The 17,825-nt window shown below is 40.2% G+C and overlaps 3 protein-coding genes across 5 annotated transcripts; 1 reads left to right on the top strand and 2 right to left on the bottom strand.

Moving 5' to 3' along the window:
* Positions 1 to 466: 466 nt before the first annotated feature.
* as3mt (arsenite methyltransferase) lies at positions 467 to 8,132 on the bottom strand. Of its 2 annotated transcripts, none has more exons than XM_066693301.1 (11): positions 8,047 to 8,130; positions 7,214 to 7,253; positions 6,703 to 6,830; positions 6,368 to 6,518; positions 5,881 to 6,017; positions 5,614 to 5,683; positions 5,227 to 5,308; positions 4,948 to 5,079; positions 4,589 to 4,731; positions 4,210 to 4,335; positions 467 to 1,646 (listed from the first exon to the last, which is right to left on the bottom strand). In XM_066693301.1, the coding sequence occupies exons 1-11, from the start codon at positions 8,067 to 8,069 to the stop codon at positions 1,542 to 1,544; spliced, it is 1,137 nt and encodes a 378-aa protein (XP_066549398.1). In that variant the 5' UTR covers positions 8,070 to 8,130; the 3' UTR covers positions 467 to 1,541. The 2 variants fall into 2 exon arrangements, with proteins under 2 accessions (XP_066549398.1, XP_066549399.1); XM_066693302.1 differs by lacking the exon at positions 467 to 1,646 and adding an exon at positions 3,023 to 3,191 and having other exon boundaries at positions 8,047 to 8,132.
* A 192-nt stretch (positions 8,133 to 8,324) lies between these two features.
* borcs7 (BLOC-1 related complex subunit 7) lies at positions 8,325 to 13,060 on the bottom strand. Its single transcript, XM_066693306.1, has 5 exons — positions 12,929 to 13,060; positions 12,333 to 12,395; positions 11,716 to 11,759; positions 11,567 to 11,587; positions 8,325 to 9,388 (listed from the first exon to the last, which is right to left on the bottom strand). Exons 1-5 carry the CDS (start codon positions 13,058 to 13,060, stop codon positions 9,337 to 9,339), a joined length of 312 nt encoding a protein of 103 aa, XP_066549403.1. The 3' UTR covers positions 8,325 to 9,336.
* cyp17a1 (cytochrome P450, family 17, subfamily A, polypeptide 1) lies at positions 13,020 to 17,548 on the top strand. Of its 2 annotated transcripts, none has more exons than XM_066693299.1 (9): positions 13,020 to 13,091; positions 13,462 to 13,985; positions 14,529 to 14,667; positions 14,870 to 15,099; positions 15,205 to 15,291; positions 15,580 to 15,792; positions 15,911 to 16,080; positions 16,281 to 16,384; positions 16,554 to 17,548. In XM_066693299.1, exons 2-9 carry the CDS (start codon positions 13,587 to 13,589, stop codon positions 16,817 to 16,819), a joined length of 1,608 nt encoding a protein of 535 aa, XP_066549396.1. In that variant the 5' UTR covers positions 13,020 to 13,091; positions 13,462 to 13,586; the 3' UTR covers positions 16,820 to 17,548. The 2 variants fall into 2 exon arrangements, with proteins under 2 accessions (XP_066549396.1, XP_066549397.1); XM_066693300.1 differs by having other exon boundaries at positions 13,034 to 13,146.
* Positions 17,549 to 17,825: the final 277 nt, after the last annotated feature.

Below are 17,825 nucleotides of genomic sequence, written 5' to 3'. Positions count from 1 at the left end.
GGGCAGGGGCAAGTGTATGGACACAAATGATCTGTCCTTTAGCAATGCTCCAAATCTAGCTAAGCATCAGTCTTTGGGTTCATAGTATGGAAGAAAAACACTATTACTCTCTTACTCCAGCTTTGCCTTTCCAGAAGATTCCACACTGCTTAGTGCAAAACCCTGGTATGGACCACTGAACCACTGAAATGTTTTGCCTTAGAAGATGCTGCTGCAAGTATTGTGTGCTACTTCCCCCCCCTGCTGACAAATGGCAGTAGTGCAAAGTCATTCTGTAATTTGCATTGACACCACCATTCTTCTGGAAGCTGTGGTGGTTCTTTATTCACACATTTGAACCTTACGTTTTTGTGATTTGCAAGTAATCTGAATTAGATTCCCTGAATTGATGTGGGAAAATTAATTTTTAAAATGTTCAGGTTCCCTTTTTACTGGTTTTGAGACAAATGTGAGCAAAAGGAATGACTCATCTAATAAACACTTTTATTTCTTTTATATTGCTCTAACTCAGCATTGCTGGAATCCTCCTACAGAATTACTGAACCTTTGACATTGGTAAGGAAGTAATAATCCCAAGACCTTAACCGAGGGGCCACTGCTTTCTTATATATACATAAAAAAAACTGGTGTTTATCTGGGCCACAGGAGAATCATCAAACATTATTAATTTGCAATGTTCCCAAAAGGCCCATTGAATTAAAATATTCACATCAGCTGAAAACTAAAACAAAATACTTGTTGTTTTTTGACTGAAATTCTTAATTGGTATTTATTCTGGGTATACAGTTCAGTAGATGGGAATGCATCACCTCAGCCATAAGAGGTCATCCCTACACACAGCCTCAATTGCTCTGTTATATTGCATCTGACACAAAACAACATAACATCCACCAATGTTGGAAAGAATGTGTGAATACAAACCATTAAACAAAATTACTACAGCCAACAGATGGTGCTCCAGAAGTTTGTCCCTTTATAATTATACAAATAATTAATTATTTCCAGATAAGTATGGAGTATATTATTGTATACAACAAACTAGCCACCATTCATTTTCTAGTTATAACCCATAACTAGATTGAAACCATTCATTCTGAAATGTAAAACGATAGTCATTCCTAAGGAAATCAATTGACAATTTGTATTTGCATATAAGTGCTATAAGATCAAAAAATATTCGTAAGGGCATCACAATGTAATGACTGATTAACAATTAACAACAAATTAATAACATATAAATTGATACTCCTTGATCTGTGCTATTTGTATATATTTCTGTATATTTATTTCTGCAAGTGTCAGGAATTAATGCTGAAACAAAAGACTATGAGATCTCCAAGGTTGTGAGGCTCACTGCACTAGGGTTTTTCAGATGAGCCACCAGGGAGTGCTGAACTGTCTGTCTCTGGAAGGTATGTGTGAGTTGCACAGAAAGGTATCTGTGAGCTAGTCAGTATATTGACACCGAAGCACCAGATCAGTACGATCGGTCTGTGGGAATGACCTGCTTCTGCTGCTCCAACCGCTTCATTTGGATTCCCTTATTGGCAGGCCGATCCCTGAGAACCACAGCACCCTCCGGTGGTAAGTTTCATTCTGCCACTTTCCAAACGCTCGGCTACTTCATAAGGGTTCACAATGCCTTCCTGGGAGGAGGAGGACAACAAATAGTGTTAAAATAGATTTGGAACAAGACTAATCAATCATGGTTATATAATAGGCCCCACATTTATTCACACTTGTTTTTTTCTTAATAACTAAATGATGATTTAGCAATTAATGTAAAGGTATATTTCTAGTATTGTTTTTTCATATACTAGAATCAAAATGTAAAATAATGTATGACTATCATTCATATCAATAGCATAATAATAAAGTTTTGCGACATGTGAACTTATTTTCAATACAAACTGATTTGCACAATGTCTATTAGAAAATGTGTTATAAAGGTGAAGAGAGTCTGTATATATTAGGATCAGGGATTCTACAAACTGATGCATCGTGTCTCCATATAACCAAAGAGAGTGGTGGTGGAAGGGATTAATTATTGGCAAGGTAGCTCCAATGACCCTGAATGACACTAGGAGCTGTGTGAAAGCCAACACTTGAAAAGCAGATTTTCTTCCTTTTAATCTTATCTGTATCACGATTAGCTGAGCTTGAACATTCTATATGCCCAGTAAGTTTAAATTCTTTTATGGCCCTGATGAAAAGTACATTGAACTTGAAGCGACAGAAACTAAATAGCAGGCTAGGTATAGCCCTCCTTTAATCACCACAGGGAGATCACTGCCGGGTCCATCTCACATTGCACCCGCGCACATACCTGAAGTGAGTTTCCACTGATGTAATCAAAAACAAACTATGGACATGTATGGGATGCCAGACTGTGCACAAGTAATTAATTATCACACATGTCAATGTTTAACAGCTATTGTACCTTTAAAGTAAAACATTGGCAAAGTGGATTACATTTTATGCCCACACTTACAGCTGCTATAGCCAACTTTACACTTAATTAACATGCCCTTGGGTAGGAACGTGAGGGCTGTGCTATAAAGCTATAACTAAGGTTTTCAGGGGTTAATATTCAGTAACCCGAGATCATCTAGAAGGATCACAATCTGTATGTTTACATGGGAGATCTTTTCGGAATCCTTGAGCATTCCAAGTTTGAAAATTCGAAATTATTACATAACATAGAACATATTCAGAATACCCAAATAATATTAGAATATGAATATGCATGTATACGCACTGATTTTCAATAACACTGCATACACCACAGCCTGAATGAGTAATGTCCAGAGTGAATCAATCATAAATTACAAAACCCAAGTCCTGCTGGCAGCTCTTAATTTGCCAGAGGCTTCTTCTCATTACATAACTGAAAAGGACCTCTAGGGCAAATTACATTTCTGATAAACTCCCTGCACCTACAAGAGGACCATGTGCCATTTATCTAGGTTAACAGGTTAATTATATATATCAATCTAAGTTTAATAAATGAGAGTTCAAATAAAACCTGAAACATGCCTTATCTTCTTATCATCTTCCTCAAGTCCTGGCAAGGCCACATAGTGTGACAAGGTGACATAGCTTCAGTCCCAGCAGGAACATTCTCTGCTTTGGCAGTCCCTATACAAGGTTCCCAGCTCTCTCTCTCAGCTAAGGCCTGAGGGGCCCAGAGTCTGCATTCAAAAAGTAACTTAGATTTAAACATCCATTTCACCAGAGCAAGTCAGGTTATTGTTCATTGTTTTTATGAAGCTGCATTTGGCCTATGTTGGAAAGTATGCTCTACATTTTAATGGTTTGAAGAATATCTATCTAAATAAATCACAAGGTTTTATCTCAAGGACAACCAGCTGCACAGCCTTGATTGTTAGAGTCCTGACACTAAGCGAGGCACTGTCACCTTACACTGGAGTTGGGTTTGCTAAGGACGAACCATTATACTCCTTATTCGACATACTAAAATGATTAATATTTTTGTTTGTAACATTCCTTAATGTGTATTGAAATACAAAGTTGTAGTGGAGCCACTGCATTAATGTGATAAAAAATATAATAGTAGCTTTGACTACTGGTTTCTATAACATCACTCAAGGCTTTAAAGTTTTTACACAACCTTAATTTATTTTGGCTACATGTCCAGCATAATGATAGATATACATGCTTTAACTAGTACACAAGAGTGTTCAGGCTTGTGTAGCTGGGAACACTGATTGGTGTCAGCATAGATGGAAAGCATAGATGACAACTGCTATGGGGTGTCACGGAGGTTGTGAGGAATAATAGGTAATGCAAAACTTGATTTGTTTTATTAAGAACTACTAATTCTTAAAAAATCTAACAATACATATATTTTAAAACTATTGCTTAAGTATTTCATTGAGATCATATACAAAAATCTCAATTAAATATAAATGACGACATTTTATCAAATGTATAATGAACAGAACTTTTACTGACAGATAGTGTTAGTATTCTCCCAATCATTATTTATCATATCCATATTAAAGCATGTTGAGGTTTTGAAAGTTAGCACTAAAATAAAATAGACAAATGTCTGAAAGCCAATTACTCAAATACCTGTCAAACAAATTCCCCTGTCATTATCCTTCATCTTGTGTGATCACACATATACACAGATGGATCCATTAAAGAATTCATCCATTCAGCTAATAGAAACTTGATAGAACGAACCTGTGGTTGTGTGGGACAACATCCAGCAGGGGTGGTACCCATGGGCTGGAAGAGAAACTCATCTGCAAACCTGGAGCTCTTCAAAATGGCCACCATCTCCCCATCAACTACCGTCACCTGACCTTCCTGAGAGACAAACAAACAAACAAAATCAATGCATATATAAATAAATCATCAGAAATAAGAGAATATTAATATCCACTGCTTTGCATATCCTTAAGGGTCATGGAAATACACACTAGTGCAGAAATATACCAAATCGCTACAGTACATTTTGATCAGAATGCCAAGAAATGTCGAACAAGTCCACTATTGTGTCTGGATGAGAATAGTCCTACCCATCATTCAATAAAGGAAGTCACGACTCCTGTTTTCTGACCTTAAACATGTAGTTGACATCAAACTCCAGCACCTCCTCACTGCCAGTGATGTTCCCATTGTAAATGACCTGGCACCCCACTCTCGGGCAGTTCTTAGGGATCTTGAACAGGCGGTACGTTGCGGAAACAAATTTATAGTCACCTGGATTGGACAGAGGAAAGGAAACATGGCTGATATTGAATGATGCAGGCAAATGCTTGTTCAGCCTTTGTAATTATGCTATCACCAATTATGCAAACTAAGACTGTAAAGATATTATTATCATTTTAATCTGCGTAGTCTACCGATTCCCGAACTGATAAGACCCATGGAAACAGAAAGTTGCATTGCATAGCAGAGAGATCCTCTGGCACTGACCAATCAGGCTCTCCAGTTCCTTGTTGTCAACGCTGATGCGGTTGGCAGTGACCAGTCTTGGGATGCTGAAACCAACTTCTTCAGCCAGTCTTGCAAGGTCCTCCCAGCACAGAGCTCCACCCAGACACTCACCTAGCAAACAGAACAAATACAATCTAAACCAATTTAGAATAATCAGTTAATAGTAGCTCATCTTTTTATTAATCTGATTCTATACTATAAATCTTCTATAAAGCCTTTTTAATGCATTAATGTGTTACTTTTTGACACAATACTCACCCCATAATACTTTGCAAGTCTTGATTTCCTCAGGCAGCGTTTTGTTGCAGTAGACATCACTGAAATACAGCTCTCCACCATCCTGAAAACAGAGCAATGTTGAGGGACTCGTCTGATAGGCAGTAGCGGTTTCTACTTCTGATGCTTGACTTGAAAGTTGGTCAAGAGAAATTCTTTCTTTAAGGATTTATTCCTGAAACTTTGTAGACCTTAACAGACAAGCATGTTATCTCACTGCACTTCACACAATACAGCAAACGCAAACCCTCCATCATATACACCAACGCAAGCTGCCACATGCAAAGGGAAGTTACTGAACTTTGTCTGAAGTTTATCTACAACTGTATTAAAATGCGATGTGTATCCTGGTGTGATTGACGGCTCTACCTTCAGCACAGTGTAAGCTTCCCTCAGCACAGCAGCCTTATCAGGAGACAGGTTGATCACACAGTTTGATCTGGAGATCAACCAATCACACAAACAGATTAGTACCTTGCAGGGTTGTCATATCAGAAAACTGACTTCGTTCTACAGTAATTTGAGTTGCCATTATAAAGCTACAGACACAAAGAACGGGCTAAACACATTTCTAAGTCAGAAAACTAGCACACACTGCTCTCACTTTTCAGAAAGAAAGAGATTCAGTGTACTCACATGATGATATCGTAGGTATTCTCCGTCAAACCCGCCTCCCCTAGGGCTTCAATATAGCCCTCCACAAAATCCACGTTTGACTTCTTGAAGCCAAACTTTTCAGTGTGGTAATCTATATACTTTCTGGCCACAGTCAGCTGAAAAGAGACAGATGAAAGTGTATGAATGTACCAGTATCTAGTCTAAAGCGATTCCAGATAAATACCAGGGAGAAAGGCACAGGCAGTGCTGGGACTCAATCCTCTGCACAGCAAGGAAACATGTTAGTATTAACAATAAGAATATGACCCTCTTATGAGTCCTTTGCATTACATTAATCTTCTCATGTAACGAATGTAGACCGCATCTACATCCATGTCACTCTCACTAACCGTATGTCACACCTGTTATATGTTGATCATGCCCTTCAGGGACAGAGTTATCACATCTCTCTCCATAAACAGATTACAGCTCCCTCTGGTGGTTAACTGGAATGGCAGCCCTCTACCTGTTCTTTCGTCATGTCGATACCCGTGATGTGCCCATTCTCTCCCACCAGCTGACTCAACATATAGCAGTCTTGCCCGCTGCCACTGCCCAGATCCAGCACACTGCAGCCCTCCAGGCACTCTGGTACCACTAGGCCACATCCATAATACCTGCATAGGAAAGGGGAAGGTCAGTGAGGTCAGAGAGGAAATGATCCAAATGCAGGAAAGAAGGACAGGCAACAGTCCAGAACAGTGAAGGCCATTAGAGGAGGAAAGGCAGGTTTAACCTTCAGGAAATGACCTTCCCCATCATCTCCAACTAATCTCACACACACACTCACAAATACACTACTTGGCAGTGACTTCAGGGTGCACATTCTGCAAGGCCTTGCGGATGAATGCCGGGCAGGGTTTGGCTGGGGCGACGCAGGCGTTGCTCTTGAGATCCGAGGTTTTCTTCAGCTGCTTCCCGTAGTAATCCTGGGGGAGGACCAGGAGAAGCGCAATCAGGGCTTCAAGGCTGTCATTTCTACACCCCCAATCTCTATGTATTTAGACTACTCCGCCAGATAGCAACACAGCCTAACCTAGCCACACTGGGAACGGCTGACTTCTGTTCAGTGTGCCAAGTGTCCGAGTTTACTCAACCTTTGAAAAGAACCATGTCCTTTCAAAAGAATTCTGAGTGCCTTCCAAATTATTCGTAACCAAATATCTCGTTTTTTGAATGAACAAAGAACATAAGGTGAATATATCCACCCAACATTAAAACAATGCAATTCATTCTGGCACTATAGCACAGGCACATAAGAATGTAATATACATGTATAATACACATTTATCAGCCTTCAATTGTACATTACCTTTATATCCTCGTGTTTCACCCCTTGGGAACCACATTTCCTAAATAAAATAACATCATTACATACAACAAAATATATAAAACATCAATTAAAAATGCATTATATTCATTATGAAATGTTTAGGTTTTTTTAATTATTTTACAAGTAGTTTCAAGCTGTCAGTACTATAGATAACACTTGTTTTGTCCGTCTTTTAACCTGGCATTTCATTTTATAGCCTTCAAAACAGTAGATGATACCAAATGCTGGACTTTGGTAGTCTCAACTAGTCCCAACCCATTCAACCTGCATACACACCAAAGAAAGGTCCAAAGTCTGGACTTATTTAAAAGCGACGCAAGCTAGTCCAAAATATGAGGAAGACATATAAATATTATAAATTACAATAAACGCGGGTCATGTTGAAAAAATTAAGGACAGAACAATTCATTTTACAAATACGTGTCTAAAATGCAGGAAAACATGGTTTATAATGACAATGACCAAAACAGAGCGCAGGAATGTGTTTATTGTTTGTTTGATTGCGTTATTAATATTCTGCATTTTACTTGTGTATAAAACCTTTGCTGTTTAATTGGAGATTCAATTCTGGCTCAAGCTCAGCTACTTGACAGGAGAGAAAAGCATGATAGACAGACTGACTACACTAAGTAAATGGCCACGTTATAAATATAGCCTATTGTTTGAATAGTCGTTTATTAATAGCAATACTTATTGCCTCTATCTTGGTTTTAATTATATTCTAGAACAAGCCACGAAGTCAGAAATGATGCATATTTCAATAAAAATATATGATAAAAGCTGGGAATGCTTCGCTTTATACTGAAACTTACCGCATATTCATGCAATCGCTCATTTTTCTTCTCTAACCGACTTCCGGGAAAGTAACTTACCCAGAATACCTCGCGAACCATACATTCCAAGACTGTGTATTATTGTGCAGTGATTAGCTTGGTGTGTGTGTAGTGTTAAATAGATCATAATCTGTTAATCTGTATATAAATATTGTATTAAATATGGAATTAATACTCATGTAAGTTACAAATACTGGCTACTCAAGTTTAATCTTTTGCGTGTTTTTATAAATATAAAAAGACATCACAGACAAATAAAACAATCAGATTTCCACTTTATTCTTGGCCAGAAATTAACATACATTAACAAGGCTGATGTAATCTATAATCATTGCTTGGCAGATTTAATATGTCCGAAACAAAGAAAATAAATAAAAAATGTTCTGTTATTTACATTCTAAATAGTTGTCCTATTCAAAATAAAAATCAGTGGTTGGTGTCAGGTTACGCACCATTATACTCGGTTTGATTCCAACTGGGCAACTGTTACAATCTGAAATTAATCGGCAGCTACTTGGCGACACATTGTTGTTCATTGCTGATTCAATGTATTAATATTAAACCTCTCATCTTAGTTTTGAGACACAAAGAAGGCATTCTCACATTGGATGGCATCCACACAAAACATATTCTACAGTTTTGTTGGTCTTTATCTTCCAACAAAGTTTATATCCATATCCGAGCCAAGGCAGCATGTTTTTTTTTTTTTTGTTTTTTTTTTAAGACCCATATCAACTCATTGAGCAAGGTTTTAGTTTTTTAGAAATCTTTGGAATGTCCGCACATCAAGGTCTCCTACTGAACCAACCAGGTTGCTCTGCTGGCTCAAGCTACTACTTCTGAACAGCCTTGGCATTTTTCAAAATATTCCTTGTGGTTTCTGAAATATCGTTCTTGCTTTTGTAAACCCTTTGCAGCATTGGGGTGTTGAATGCCTGAACTACCACAGCAACACACATACAGCTACACGTAAAGGGCAAAGAGTTCCGAATTATTTTAGCATCCTAACATGAAACGGAAAAAAGTAACAAAATGCAGAACAGGTCTCACAGGTCATGCATATTGTGTGAAATATGAAACATTTCCGAGCTCCATGGATTAATGACATTTAGTCATAAAATCTGGAACAAAACTCAAGAAAGGTCTAAATCCAGAAACATGGTTTACTGCTCATGACAATGCTGTGTAGTCAAGAGTGGCGATTCCTGGTAGGGGCCTTCTCAAACATCCTGGCAGAACCACTAGACCAATGGCCGCTCCAGTGGATTCTTATTTCAGTAGGTGATTTAACTGGTCCTGAAGATTTCTGGAATGTTCAACACTATATATATATATAAAAAAAAATAATAATAATAAAGTAAGTGTGTGTGTCTGTGTATATATTCACATACAGTGAGGGAAAAATGTATTTGATCCCCTGCTGATTTTGTACGTTTGTCCACTGACAAAAAATGATCATTCTATAATTTTAATGGTAGGTGTATTTTAACAGTGACAAACAGAATAACAACAAAAAAATCCAGAAAAACGCATTTCAAAAAAGTTATACATTGATTTGCATGTTAATGAGGGAAATAAGTATTTGATCCCCTATCAATCGGCAAGATTTCTGGCTCCCAGGTGTCTTTTATACAGGTAACGAGCTGAGATTAGGAGCACTCTCTTAAAGGGAGTGCTCCTAATTTCAGCTCGTTACCTGTATAAAAGACACCTGTCCAAAGAAGCAATCAATCAATCAGATTCCAAACTCTCCACCATGGCCAAGACCAAAGAGCTGTCCAAGGATGTCAGGGACAAGATTGTAGACCTACACAAGGCTGGAATGGGCTACAAGACCATCGCCAAGCAGCTTGGTGAGACCATAGTCACCAAGAAAACAATTGGTAACACACTACGCCGTGAAGGACTGAAATCCTGCAGCGCCCGCAAGGTCCCCTGCTCAAGAAAGCACATGTACAGGCCCGTCTGAAGTTTGCCAATGAACATCTGAATGATTCAGAGGAGAACTGGGTGAAAGTGTTGTGGTCAGATGAGACCAAAATCGAGCTCTTTGGCATAAACTCAACTCGCCATGTTTGGAGGAGGAGGAATGACCCCAAGAACACCATCCCCACCGTCAAACATGGAGGTGGAAACATTATGCTTTGGGGGTGTTTTTCTGCTAAGGGGACAGGACAACTGCACCGCATCAAAGGGACGATGGACGGGGCTATGTACCGTCAAATCTTGGGTGAGAACCTCCTTCCCTCAGCCAGGGCATTGAAAATGGGTCGTGGATGGATATTCCAGCATGACAATGACCCAAAACACACAGCCAAGGCAACAAAGGAGTGGCTCAAGAAGAAGCACATTAAGGTCCTGGAGTGGCCTAGCCAGTCTCCAGACCTTAATCCCATAGAAAATCTGTGGAGGGAGCTGAAGGTTCGAGTTGCCAAACGTCAGCCTCGAAACCTTAATGACTTGGAGAGGATCTGCAAAGAGGAGTGGGACAAAATCCCTCCTGAGATGTGTGCAAACCTGGTGGCCAACTACAAGAAACGTCTGACCTCTGTGATTGCCAACAAGGGTTTTGCCACCAAGTACTAAGTCGAAGGGGTCAAATACTTATTTCCCTCATTAACATGCAAATCAATTTATAACTTTTTTGAAATGCGTTTTTCTGGATTTTTTTGTTGTTTATACTGTCTCTCACTGTTAAAATACACCTTCCATTAAAATGATAGACTGATCATTTCTTTGTCAGTGGGCAAATGTACAAAATCAGCAGGGGATCAAATACTTTTTTCCCTCACTGTACATACATACACACACACACACACACATACATCCTTAACAGCATTTTAGGTTTCATTCATAAAGAGGTAAGGCATTACTTTAAAAATTAATAATGTAGGTAAACATCATTACAATAGTCTTCACACATCCTTAAGAGGGTTCTCTTGTTAAGAGCAGCCCTGGATTCTAAAAGCAAAGAGTTTTTAAATAGTTAACTACCTCGTTTAACTACCAAGTAAATTGGTTTAAATGAACATTATTCTTCCTTAGATTTTTTTCAATGAACTATGTCTGAACAGTTAATCTAAAAGACATTTAAATAGCATACAATGATTCAACTAAAAAATGACATGTATTTCTTAAAACACAGGTGCAAAAAGTGATCATGTTAACAAGTAATCAAGTAACTGGACCATCATTAAGCTAGCTGTAACAAACTCCAATTGTCAGTGTTAGATTGTCTCTAATTTGCACTTTAATTGGCAATTGGTGTTTGTTACTCTTGGCTTAAAGATTTCAACAAATCATTGAGCTTAACTTATACATGAACTTTCTGAGCATAAACTGTTTTGTTTTTCTCTCACATGAGCACTTTTTGCACATTAAGACCTGATTATGTTTTTTAATGAAAGGCAGTAGGTAGTTCACAGTGGTATTGATAAAAGGCTTAATCTATCTAAATGTGATACTTTGTATGGCAAACTAAATTACGGCTTTTACTTACTTTTTCTGTATGGCTTCTTGTCTGTTTGATAGCAAAAAAGGAAAATTGTGAAAAAATAACTTATATTGACAATATCAAGATTAAATATTTAATCAAACAGAAATGCTTGAGCCATTACAAAAGCTTTGCTATGTAAAAGGCTTACTTACTGGTATTGCAAGTGGGTGGTTATAATTGACATTTTTCTTAGGCTCTGTAAAAACACAAAAACAGCAATGAAATGAGCATAGTCCTATAGTGTTGGGGATTTTACAGGTATTAATGTTATTTAATAGTCTCTAAAAATACCATATGCTACTACCACGTGTTCTGCAATTTATTACTTTCTATGAACATTTCGCCTTTTCTTAGGCTGCAAATAAGTACAATCGCTACAGAGAAAGAGGGATACTGTACCATGGACTGCATAAGCATGTCAAAGTAAGTAAGAAAAGCTACACTCAGGGAATAATTAAAGTGAAAAACACCACCAGTTAAAAAAACAAATTAAAACATGCCCAAGCAAGTCTGGTGGTGGTGTAATACACGTTCACACATGTCTGCTGCTATAGTTTTAGGTTTGTATTATTATAATTTGTCCTAGAGTTAATATGCCTCAAGTACATGGGCAAAGAACATTAACATCTGTTCAGCTTATGTGGTCTAATAAATTGACTTTAGCTGACAGATAATAATAATAGTCTTTCTATGTCAGAGTTCTGACATTTGGCACACGCGCATGCGCACACGCCCACAACCGGTAGCTCAGATGCTGCTCCCTGCTTACATCCTCCGAATGCAGTATGGCGTCCTCCTGCATCACCATATTCCGGGCTGCCTGTCCCAGGAGCTGCAAAACAGTCATTGAACCACAATCAAAAGCATATCGAGAGCTCGGGGTAACGGGGAAGAGCTAATCTAACCAGTTATAGGTCGCGATCTTGTAGTGCAGATTTCCGCAATTCTGCGCAGATTTGCAGAATCCCACCGACCCCATCGGTGGAGCAGCGCAGATCCGCGCAGTACTACGGACATCTGCGCAACGGTAGCGATATCGCCAGCATTTAGCAATACTTACATACGATAGCCAAAGACTGATATGTTCTTTGTGGCTTTTCAGTTGAACATGTTGACATGTTCGGTCAATTCTAGCAGAAGAATAAAACAAAGGAAAGACACTCGTTCACCACGATGTCAGAATCCGATGAGATAATTGTACCTTTAATAACCACTAAAACACATGTTGGTACATTGATTTAAGGTGCATTTAACAAAACACCGGTAGTGTACGACTGGAGTGTAATTCATGCTGATCAGACCAACATGGGTTTTCAATACAGTGGCTAATAGGCTATACATTACATTAAACACAAAATATTCTACCTCCTGGCTGCGGGACCCCTTCAACACTTGGCGAGTGAGGGCGATCACGTCCCCGCTGCAGGAGCTCACTTTCTCCGACAGTAAACCCTTCACAGACTGTCCGAAGCGAGGCTGAGGTTCTGGAGAAGCCATCCTGCTAAAATTGAAGAACTGAAAACAACGGGTGCGACCATTAGGACAAACCGTGCCGCTCTCACAAAAACGCGAGAATCCAGATGGTACACAGCCGCATGTCACTTTATGAAGTAGTTCAGAAGCAGTCTTTCATCTAAACTTCGCCAAATGTATTGAACAAGACATTGTATGGGAACATATTTTGTATTTTTGTTTCAAGGGGGGGTGGACACTTTTCATATACCGTTAAATTGCTAATGCATAGATATAACTAAATGCTACAATAGGTTACTTAATTTCTCATTTATAAAGCATGAGAGTTTAACATTTTAATGAACTAGTGTTTTCATGGTTTGCTCATGAATTGTTCAATACTTCGTTATACAATACGTTATCTGTTATTTGTTCTTTTGCTTTAGTTGGGAACATTCAAAGGTTGGCTCTGGTCAAGGCAATGGCATTGAAGAAAACACATAACCCTCCCCCACTTCCTTCACCTTACACGGTAATCAAGCCACACCACCCAAGAGAACTCTAACAGCTGATGAACCTCCCATGCATAAAAAGGCAAATCAACACCCATACCAGTTCAAACTGCACCTCAAATCTGCACCTCACAGCAATCACCATGGAGTTGGCCCTTTCTGCACTGGTGCTTGTGGCAGTAGTCCTCACTGTAGTGTTTGTGAAGGGAAAAATGAAGAGGGCAAGGATGTGCATCAACAGCCCCCCCAGCCTGCCTTCACTGCCCATCATCGGGAGTTTGCTGAGCCTGAGAAGTGACCTGCAGCCGCACATGCTCTTCCAGCAGCTGCAGAAGAAGTATGGCACCATCTACTCTCTGATGATGGGCTCCCACTATGTGGTCATCATCAACAACTACCAGCACGCCAAGGAGGTGCTCCTGAAGAAAGGCAAAACTTTTGCCGGGAGACCCAAAACTGTGAGTTATAAACCTCCCATATGAAGATGATACTTATTATAAAATCTTACAATCATCAAAAAGTATTATGTAAGTCTTATTCACAATAATGCTGCAATACAAATACATCTTTCAATGCATTTTATTTTACTTTTACATTTTGAGGGTTTTTTAATCAAGTCTGATCATATTAGAAAATGGCATCAGTCAGATGTTATTATTACATATGACCGACTTGGTAGTGCATTATTATACTTGTTTTTATTTTATTTAAACTTTATTCTACTGCAAATCAGTATTAATTTTGGGACAGAAGGGAAGAGAAACCAATTAGATAGACAGACATAGATATAACTACTGTACATATCTAAGAGAAAAAATAGGAATTGTTAATCCCACAGGACATGGATTTGAAGATTATTGGTTAGTTGTAGAGCTGTATGCATGTATACACTTTATTCAGTAAATAAATAAAATAAGTGAAGGCAATTAACTTTCTAACAATTACCTACTGACTGCAAGTTGTGCCAGCAATACTTAAGAACAAAGATTTTCCTCCCCAAGGTGACAACAGACATTTTGACGAGGGGAGGGAAAGACATTGCATTTGCAGACTACAGCCCCACTTGGAAGTTTCACAGGAAGATCGTGAACGCCTCGCTGTGCAGGTTCAGAGAGGGATCAGCGTCACTGGAGAAAACCAGTGAGTATATGTATTAGCTACTCCATGCCCCCATTTAAAAACCTTATCTTATTTTAAACCCTGCCTTTACATTCATGTGTCACTGTCCCTTTTCAGACCAGAAAGCATAATTCTCTATGGAACCTTGGTTTCGCCCAACAGTCATGGTGCGGTTAGAGCTGTGTATTACTGCAGACCCTTCTGAACTCCCATCCCATTCCAGTTTCTAGGGAGGCAGATGCCCTGTGCCAGACTCTTGTGGACCTGCAGGGCTGTGCAGTGGATCTGGCCCCGGAGCTGACCCGCGCGGTCACCAACGTGGTGTGCTCTCTCTGCTTCAACTCCTTCTACCAGCGTGGGGATCCCGAGTTCGAGGCCATGCTCAAATACAGCCAGGGCATTGTAGACACTGTGGCCAAGGACAGCCTGGTGGACATTTTCCCCTGGCTACAGGTATGTCTCAAAGCCAAATCAGGCTACTTTCACGTTAAAAGCAGTTGGTGTGCAGTTCTTTACCGAGCCGCGTTGTAATCTTGACCATGTCTTCACCTCCCTCAGATGTTCCCAAATGAAGACCTCAGGATTCTAAAGCAGTGTGTTGCCATCAGAGACAGCCTGCTGCAGATGAAGTTTGATGAGCACAAGGTAGAATCATAAATATTCAGCGTCTAGACAAGATTTGTAGACTAAATTTATTGTTTTTGCTCAATCAAGCAAATGTAAACTCTTCAGGATTTCCCACTCTCTGTAATTAGCACCTAGCACCTTAAAGCCTTGATTATAAATTTTGTCATTAAGTCGGGCTTTCTTTTTCAATTTAGGAGACTATTGAGCAGTGTTAGACTTGCCTTCTGCAAAGACCCTAAGGGCTTGCCATGACTTTGAATGCATGACACAGGACACTGTTTAAAAGGTGCCACGTGTCGCCCCCAGCAGGCTGATTTCCGGAAGGAGGTGCAGCCGGACCTGCTGACCGCTCTGCTGCAGGTGCGGCACAGCGCTGACAACAACAACACTGCACCCCAAGACGTGGAGCTGAGCGACGACCACCTGCTCATGACGGTGGGGGATATCTTCGGGGCAGGGGTGGAGACCACCACCACCGTGCTGAAGTGGGCCATTGCATACCTGCTCCACCACCCGCAGGTCAGTCCTGGGACACCTTTTCCCAAACTCATGTTTCTCTGCAAAAATCACAAAGTCCTCTTCTTTTTGGAAAACTGTGAGGATGTGTATGGTTCAATAGCAGCCTGGTGCTTTTCAGGTGCAGAAGAAGATCCAGGAGGAACTGGCAAGTAAGATTGGGCTAGACAGACACCCAAAGCTGAGCGACAGAGGGAGCCTGCCCTACCTGGAGGCCACCATCAGAGAGGTGCTCCGAATCCGGCCTGTGTCACCCCTTCTCATCCCCCACGTGGCCCTCGCAGACTCCAGGTACCTCCTTCGCCACACACAGGCATTCCACATCCACTGGACAACTTTAAAAACATAACAGTATGCTTCCTCCCCCCCCCCCCGCAAGTTTTATTTCTGCAGCTGGCAGCCATGCAAGAACAAAATTTAGATTGTTTATAGTCTTAAATATCCCCCTCACACCTTAGTGTGGTTGAAAACTATTTTCTTGGTTTAAATAGCATTGGCGACTACACAATTCCCAAAGGCAGTCGAGTGATCATCAATCTTTGGTCTATACATCATGATGAAAAGGAATGGAAAAACCCAGAGCTGTTTGATCCTGGTAAGAAACAAGTTTTTGTTAAGCTGCAGTTGCAGGAGCATTATTTTCATATTTTGCATGTTTTCAAATGAAGGAAACTGACAATTTGGCAGGTGCATAGCTTGTCACCACTTCTGCAGCTGCTCTGAACTTACATCCGTGACCTCCGTCTCTGGTCTTTGGCGAGCAGGGCGCTTCCTGGATGAAGAGGGGAACACCATGTCCTCGCCCAGTCCCAGCTACCTCCCGTTTGGGGCAGGGTTGCGAGTGTGCCTGGGGGAGGCTCTGGCCAGGATGGAGCTGTTCCTGTTCCTGTCCTGGGTACTCCAGCGCTTCACTCTGGAGGTGCCGGCCGGCCAGCCTCTACCCGACCTGCAGGGGAGGTTTGGGGTAGTCCTCCAGCTGAAAAAGTTCACAGTGCACGCCAGGATGAGGGATGCCTGGGTCGAAAACTGAGAGATCACGCCGGCGCTTACAAACACACGTCGGTGAGAGCACAGCAAGCACTCCACAACAATGCCAGTTTGATCCCCAGCACTGCTGCCACCAGGGGGTTTGGTCTTAATAAGCAGGGGAAGATGGGTTGGTTGAAGAGAGCAGGGTGGGGGTGCTGGGGCACAGTCCTTCTGGGCTATTGGTTTCTTTCAGATCTCTCTTGCTTCATGCAATACGTTAGATGGAATGATTCAAACCAAGGGCTTTTTGTAGGTACCAACTACTATACATACGCTTAAATGCTTGAAGTTAGAGTGGTTTTATCAGCTGAGCTTCAACTTCCTGAATTCTGACTGTAAGATAAAGCTCATTTTGGTTTTTCATTAAACTCTTTACAATGTTATTCATAAGCCATCATACATAATAAAGGTTGAAACATCCATTGGTGTACGCATTGTTAGAGGTTTTAAGGTTACCAATTTAACATTAGTAACCGAATGCTATTTTATAAAAAATACCTTTTCTGGATGCCTGAAAAATGTTTGTCTTAAATTATGGTTTAGTGATTCAGTATGCCCCTGTAAGAGAAACTATTGTGATATACCATTAACTGTAAATGAAATGTTTTTAATAATTATACATTTAAAAAACAAAAGTGTGAGTCAATGGCCTTTTAAATGTTTAACATACATTGGGAATATAAAAAATAGAAATCAGGAAATGGAACACTGAGGTGCAATTATACTGGAGGTGAGGAGGGCAGTGTGTGAAATAAGAGGTTTTATATTCAAAGAGCAAATGCAAAATTTCAAACAAATAATGGTATAGGCGAGTATAGGCATGCTTGCGTGCACAGCTCTGCACTGACAAGCGCTGGAGGGAGGACTCAACACCACAAACGGTCTGTGGTCAGTGGTCCACAAGCCACACTCAGGTTATCAGCCGGTCTGTACGTTTGTGGGGAAGGCAGGGTTTTCAGTCAGCTTTTTAAAGAGCACTGCACATTATCTCTATCAGTCCATGAGCA

Source organism: Amia ocellicauda, chromosome 20 (assembly GCF_036373705.1).
Source record: "Amia ocellicauda isolate fAmiCal2 chromosome 20, fAmiCal2.hap1, whole genome shotgun sequence".
NCBI lineage: Eukaryota > Metazoa > Chordata > Actinopteri > Amiiformes > Amiidae > Amia > Amia ocellicauda.
The sequence above is the reverse complement of the archived record's forward strand: the minus strand, read 5'-3'. Positions and strand labels throughout refer to the sequence as shown.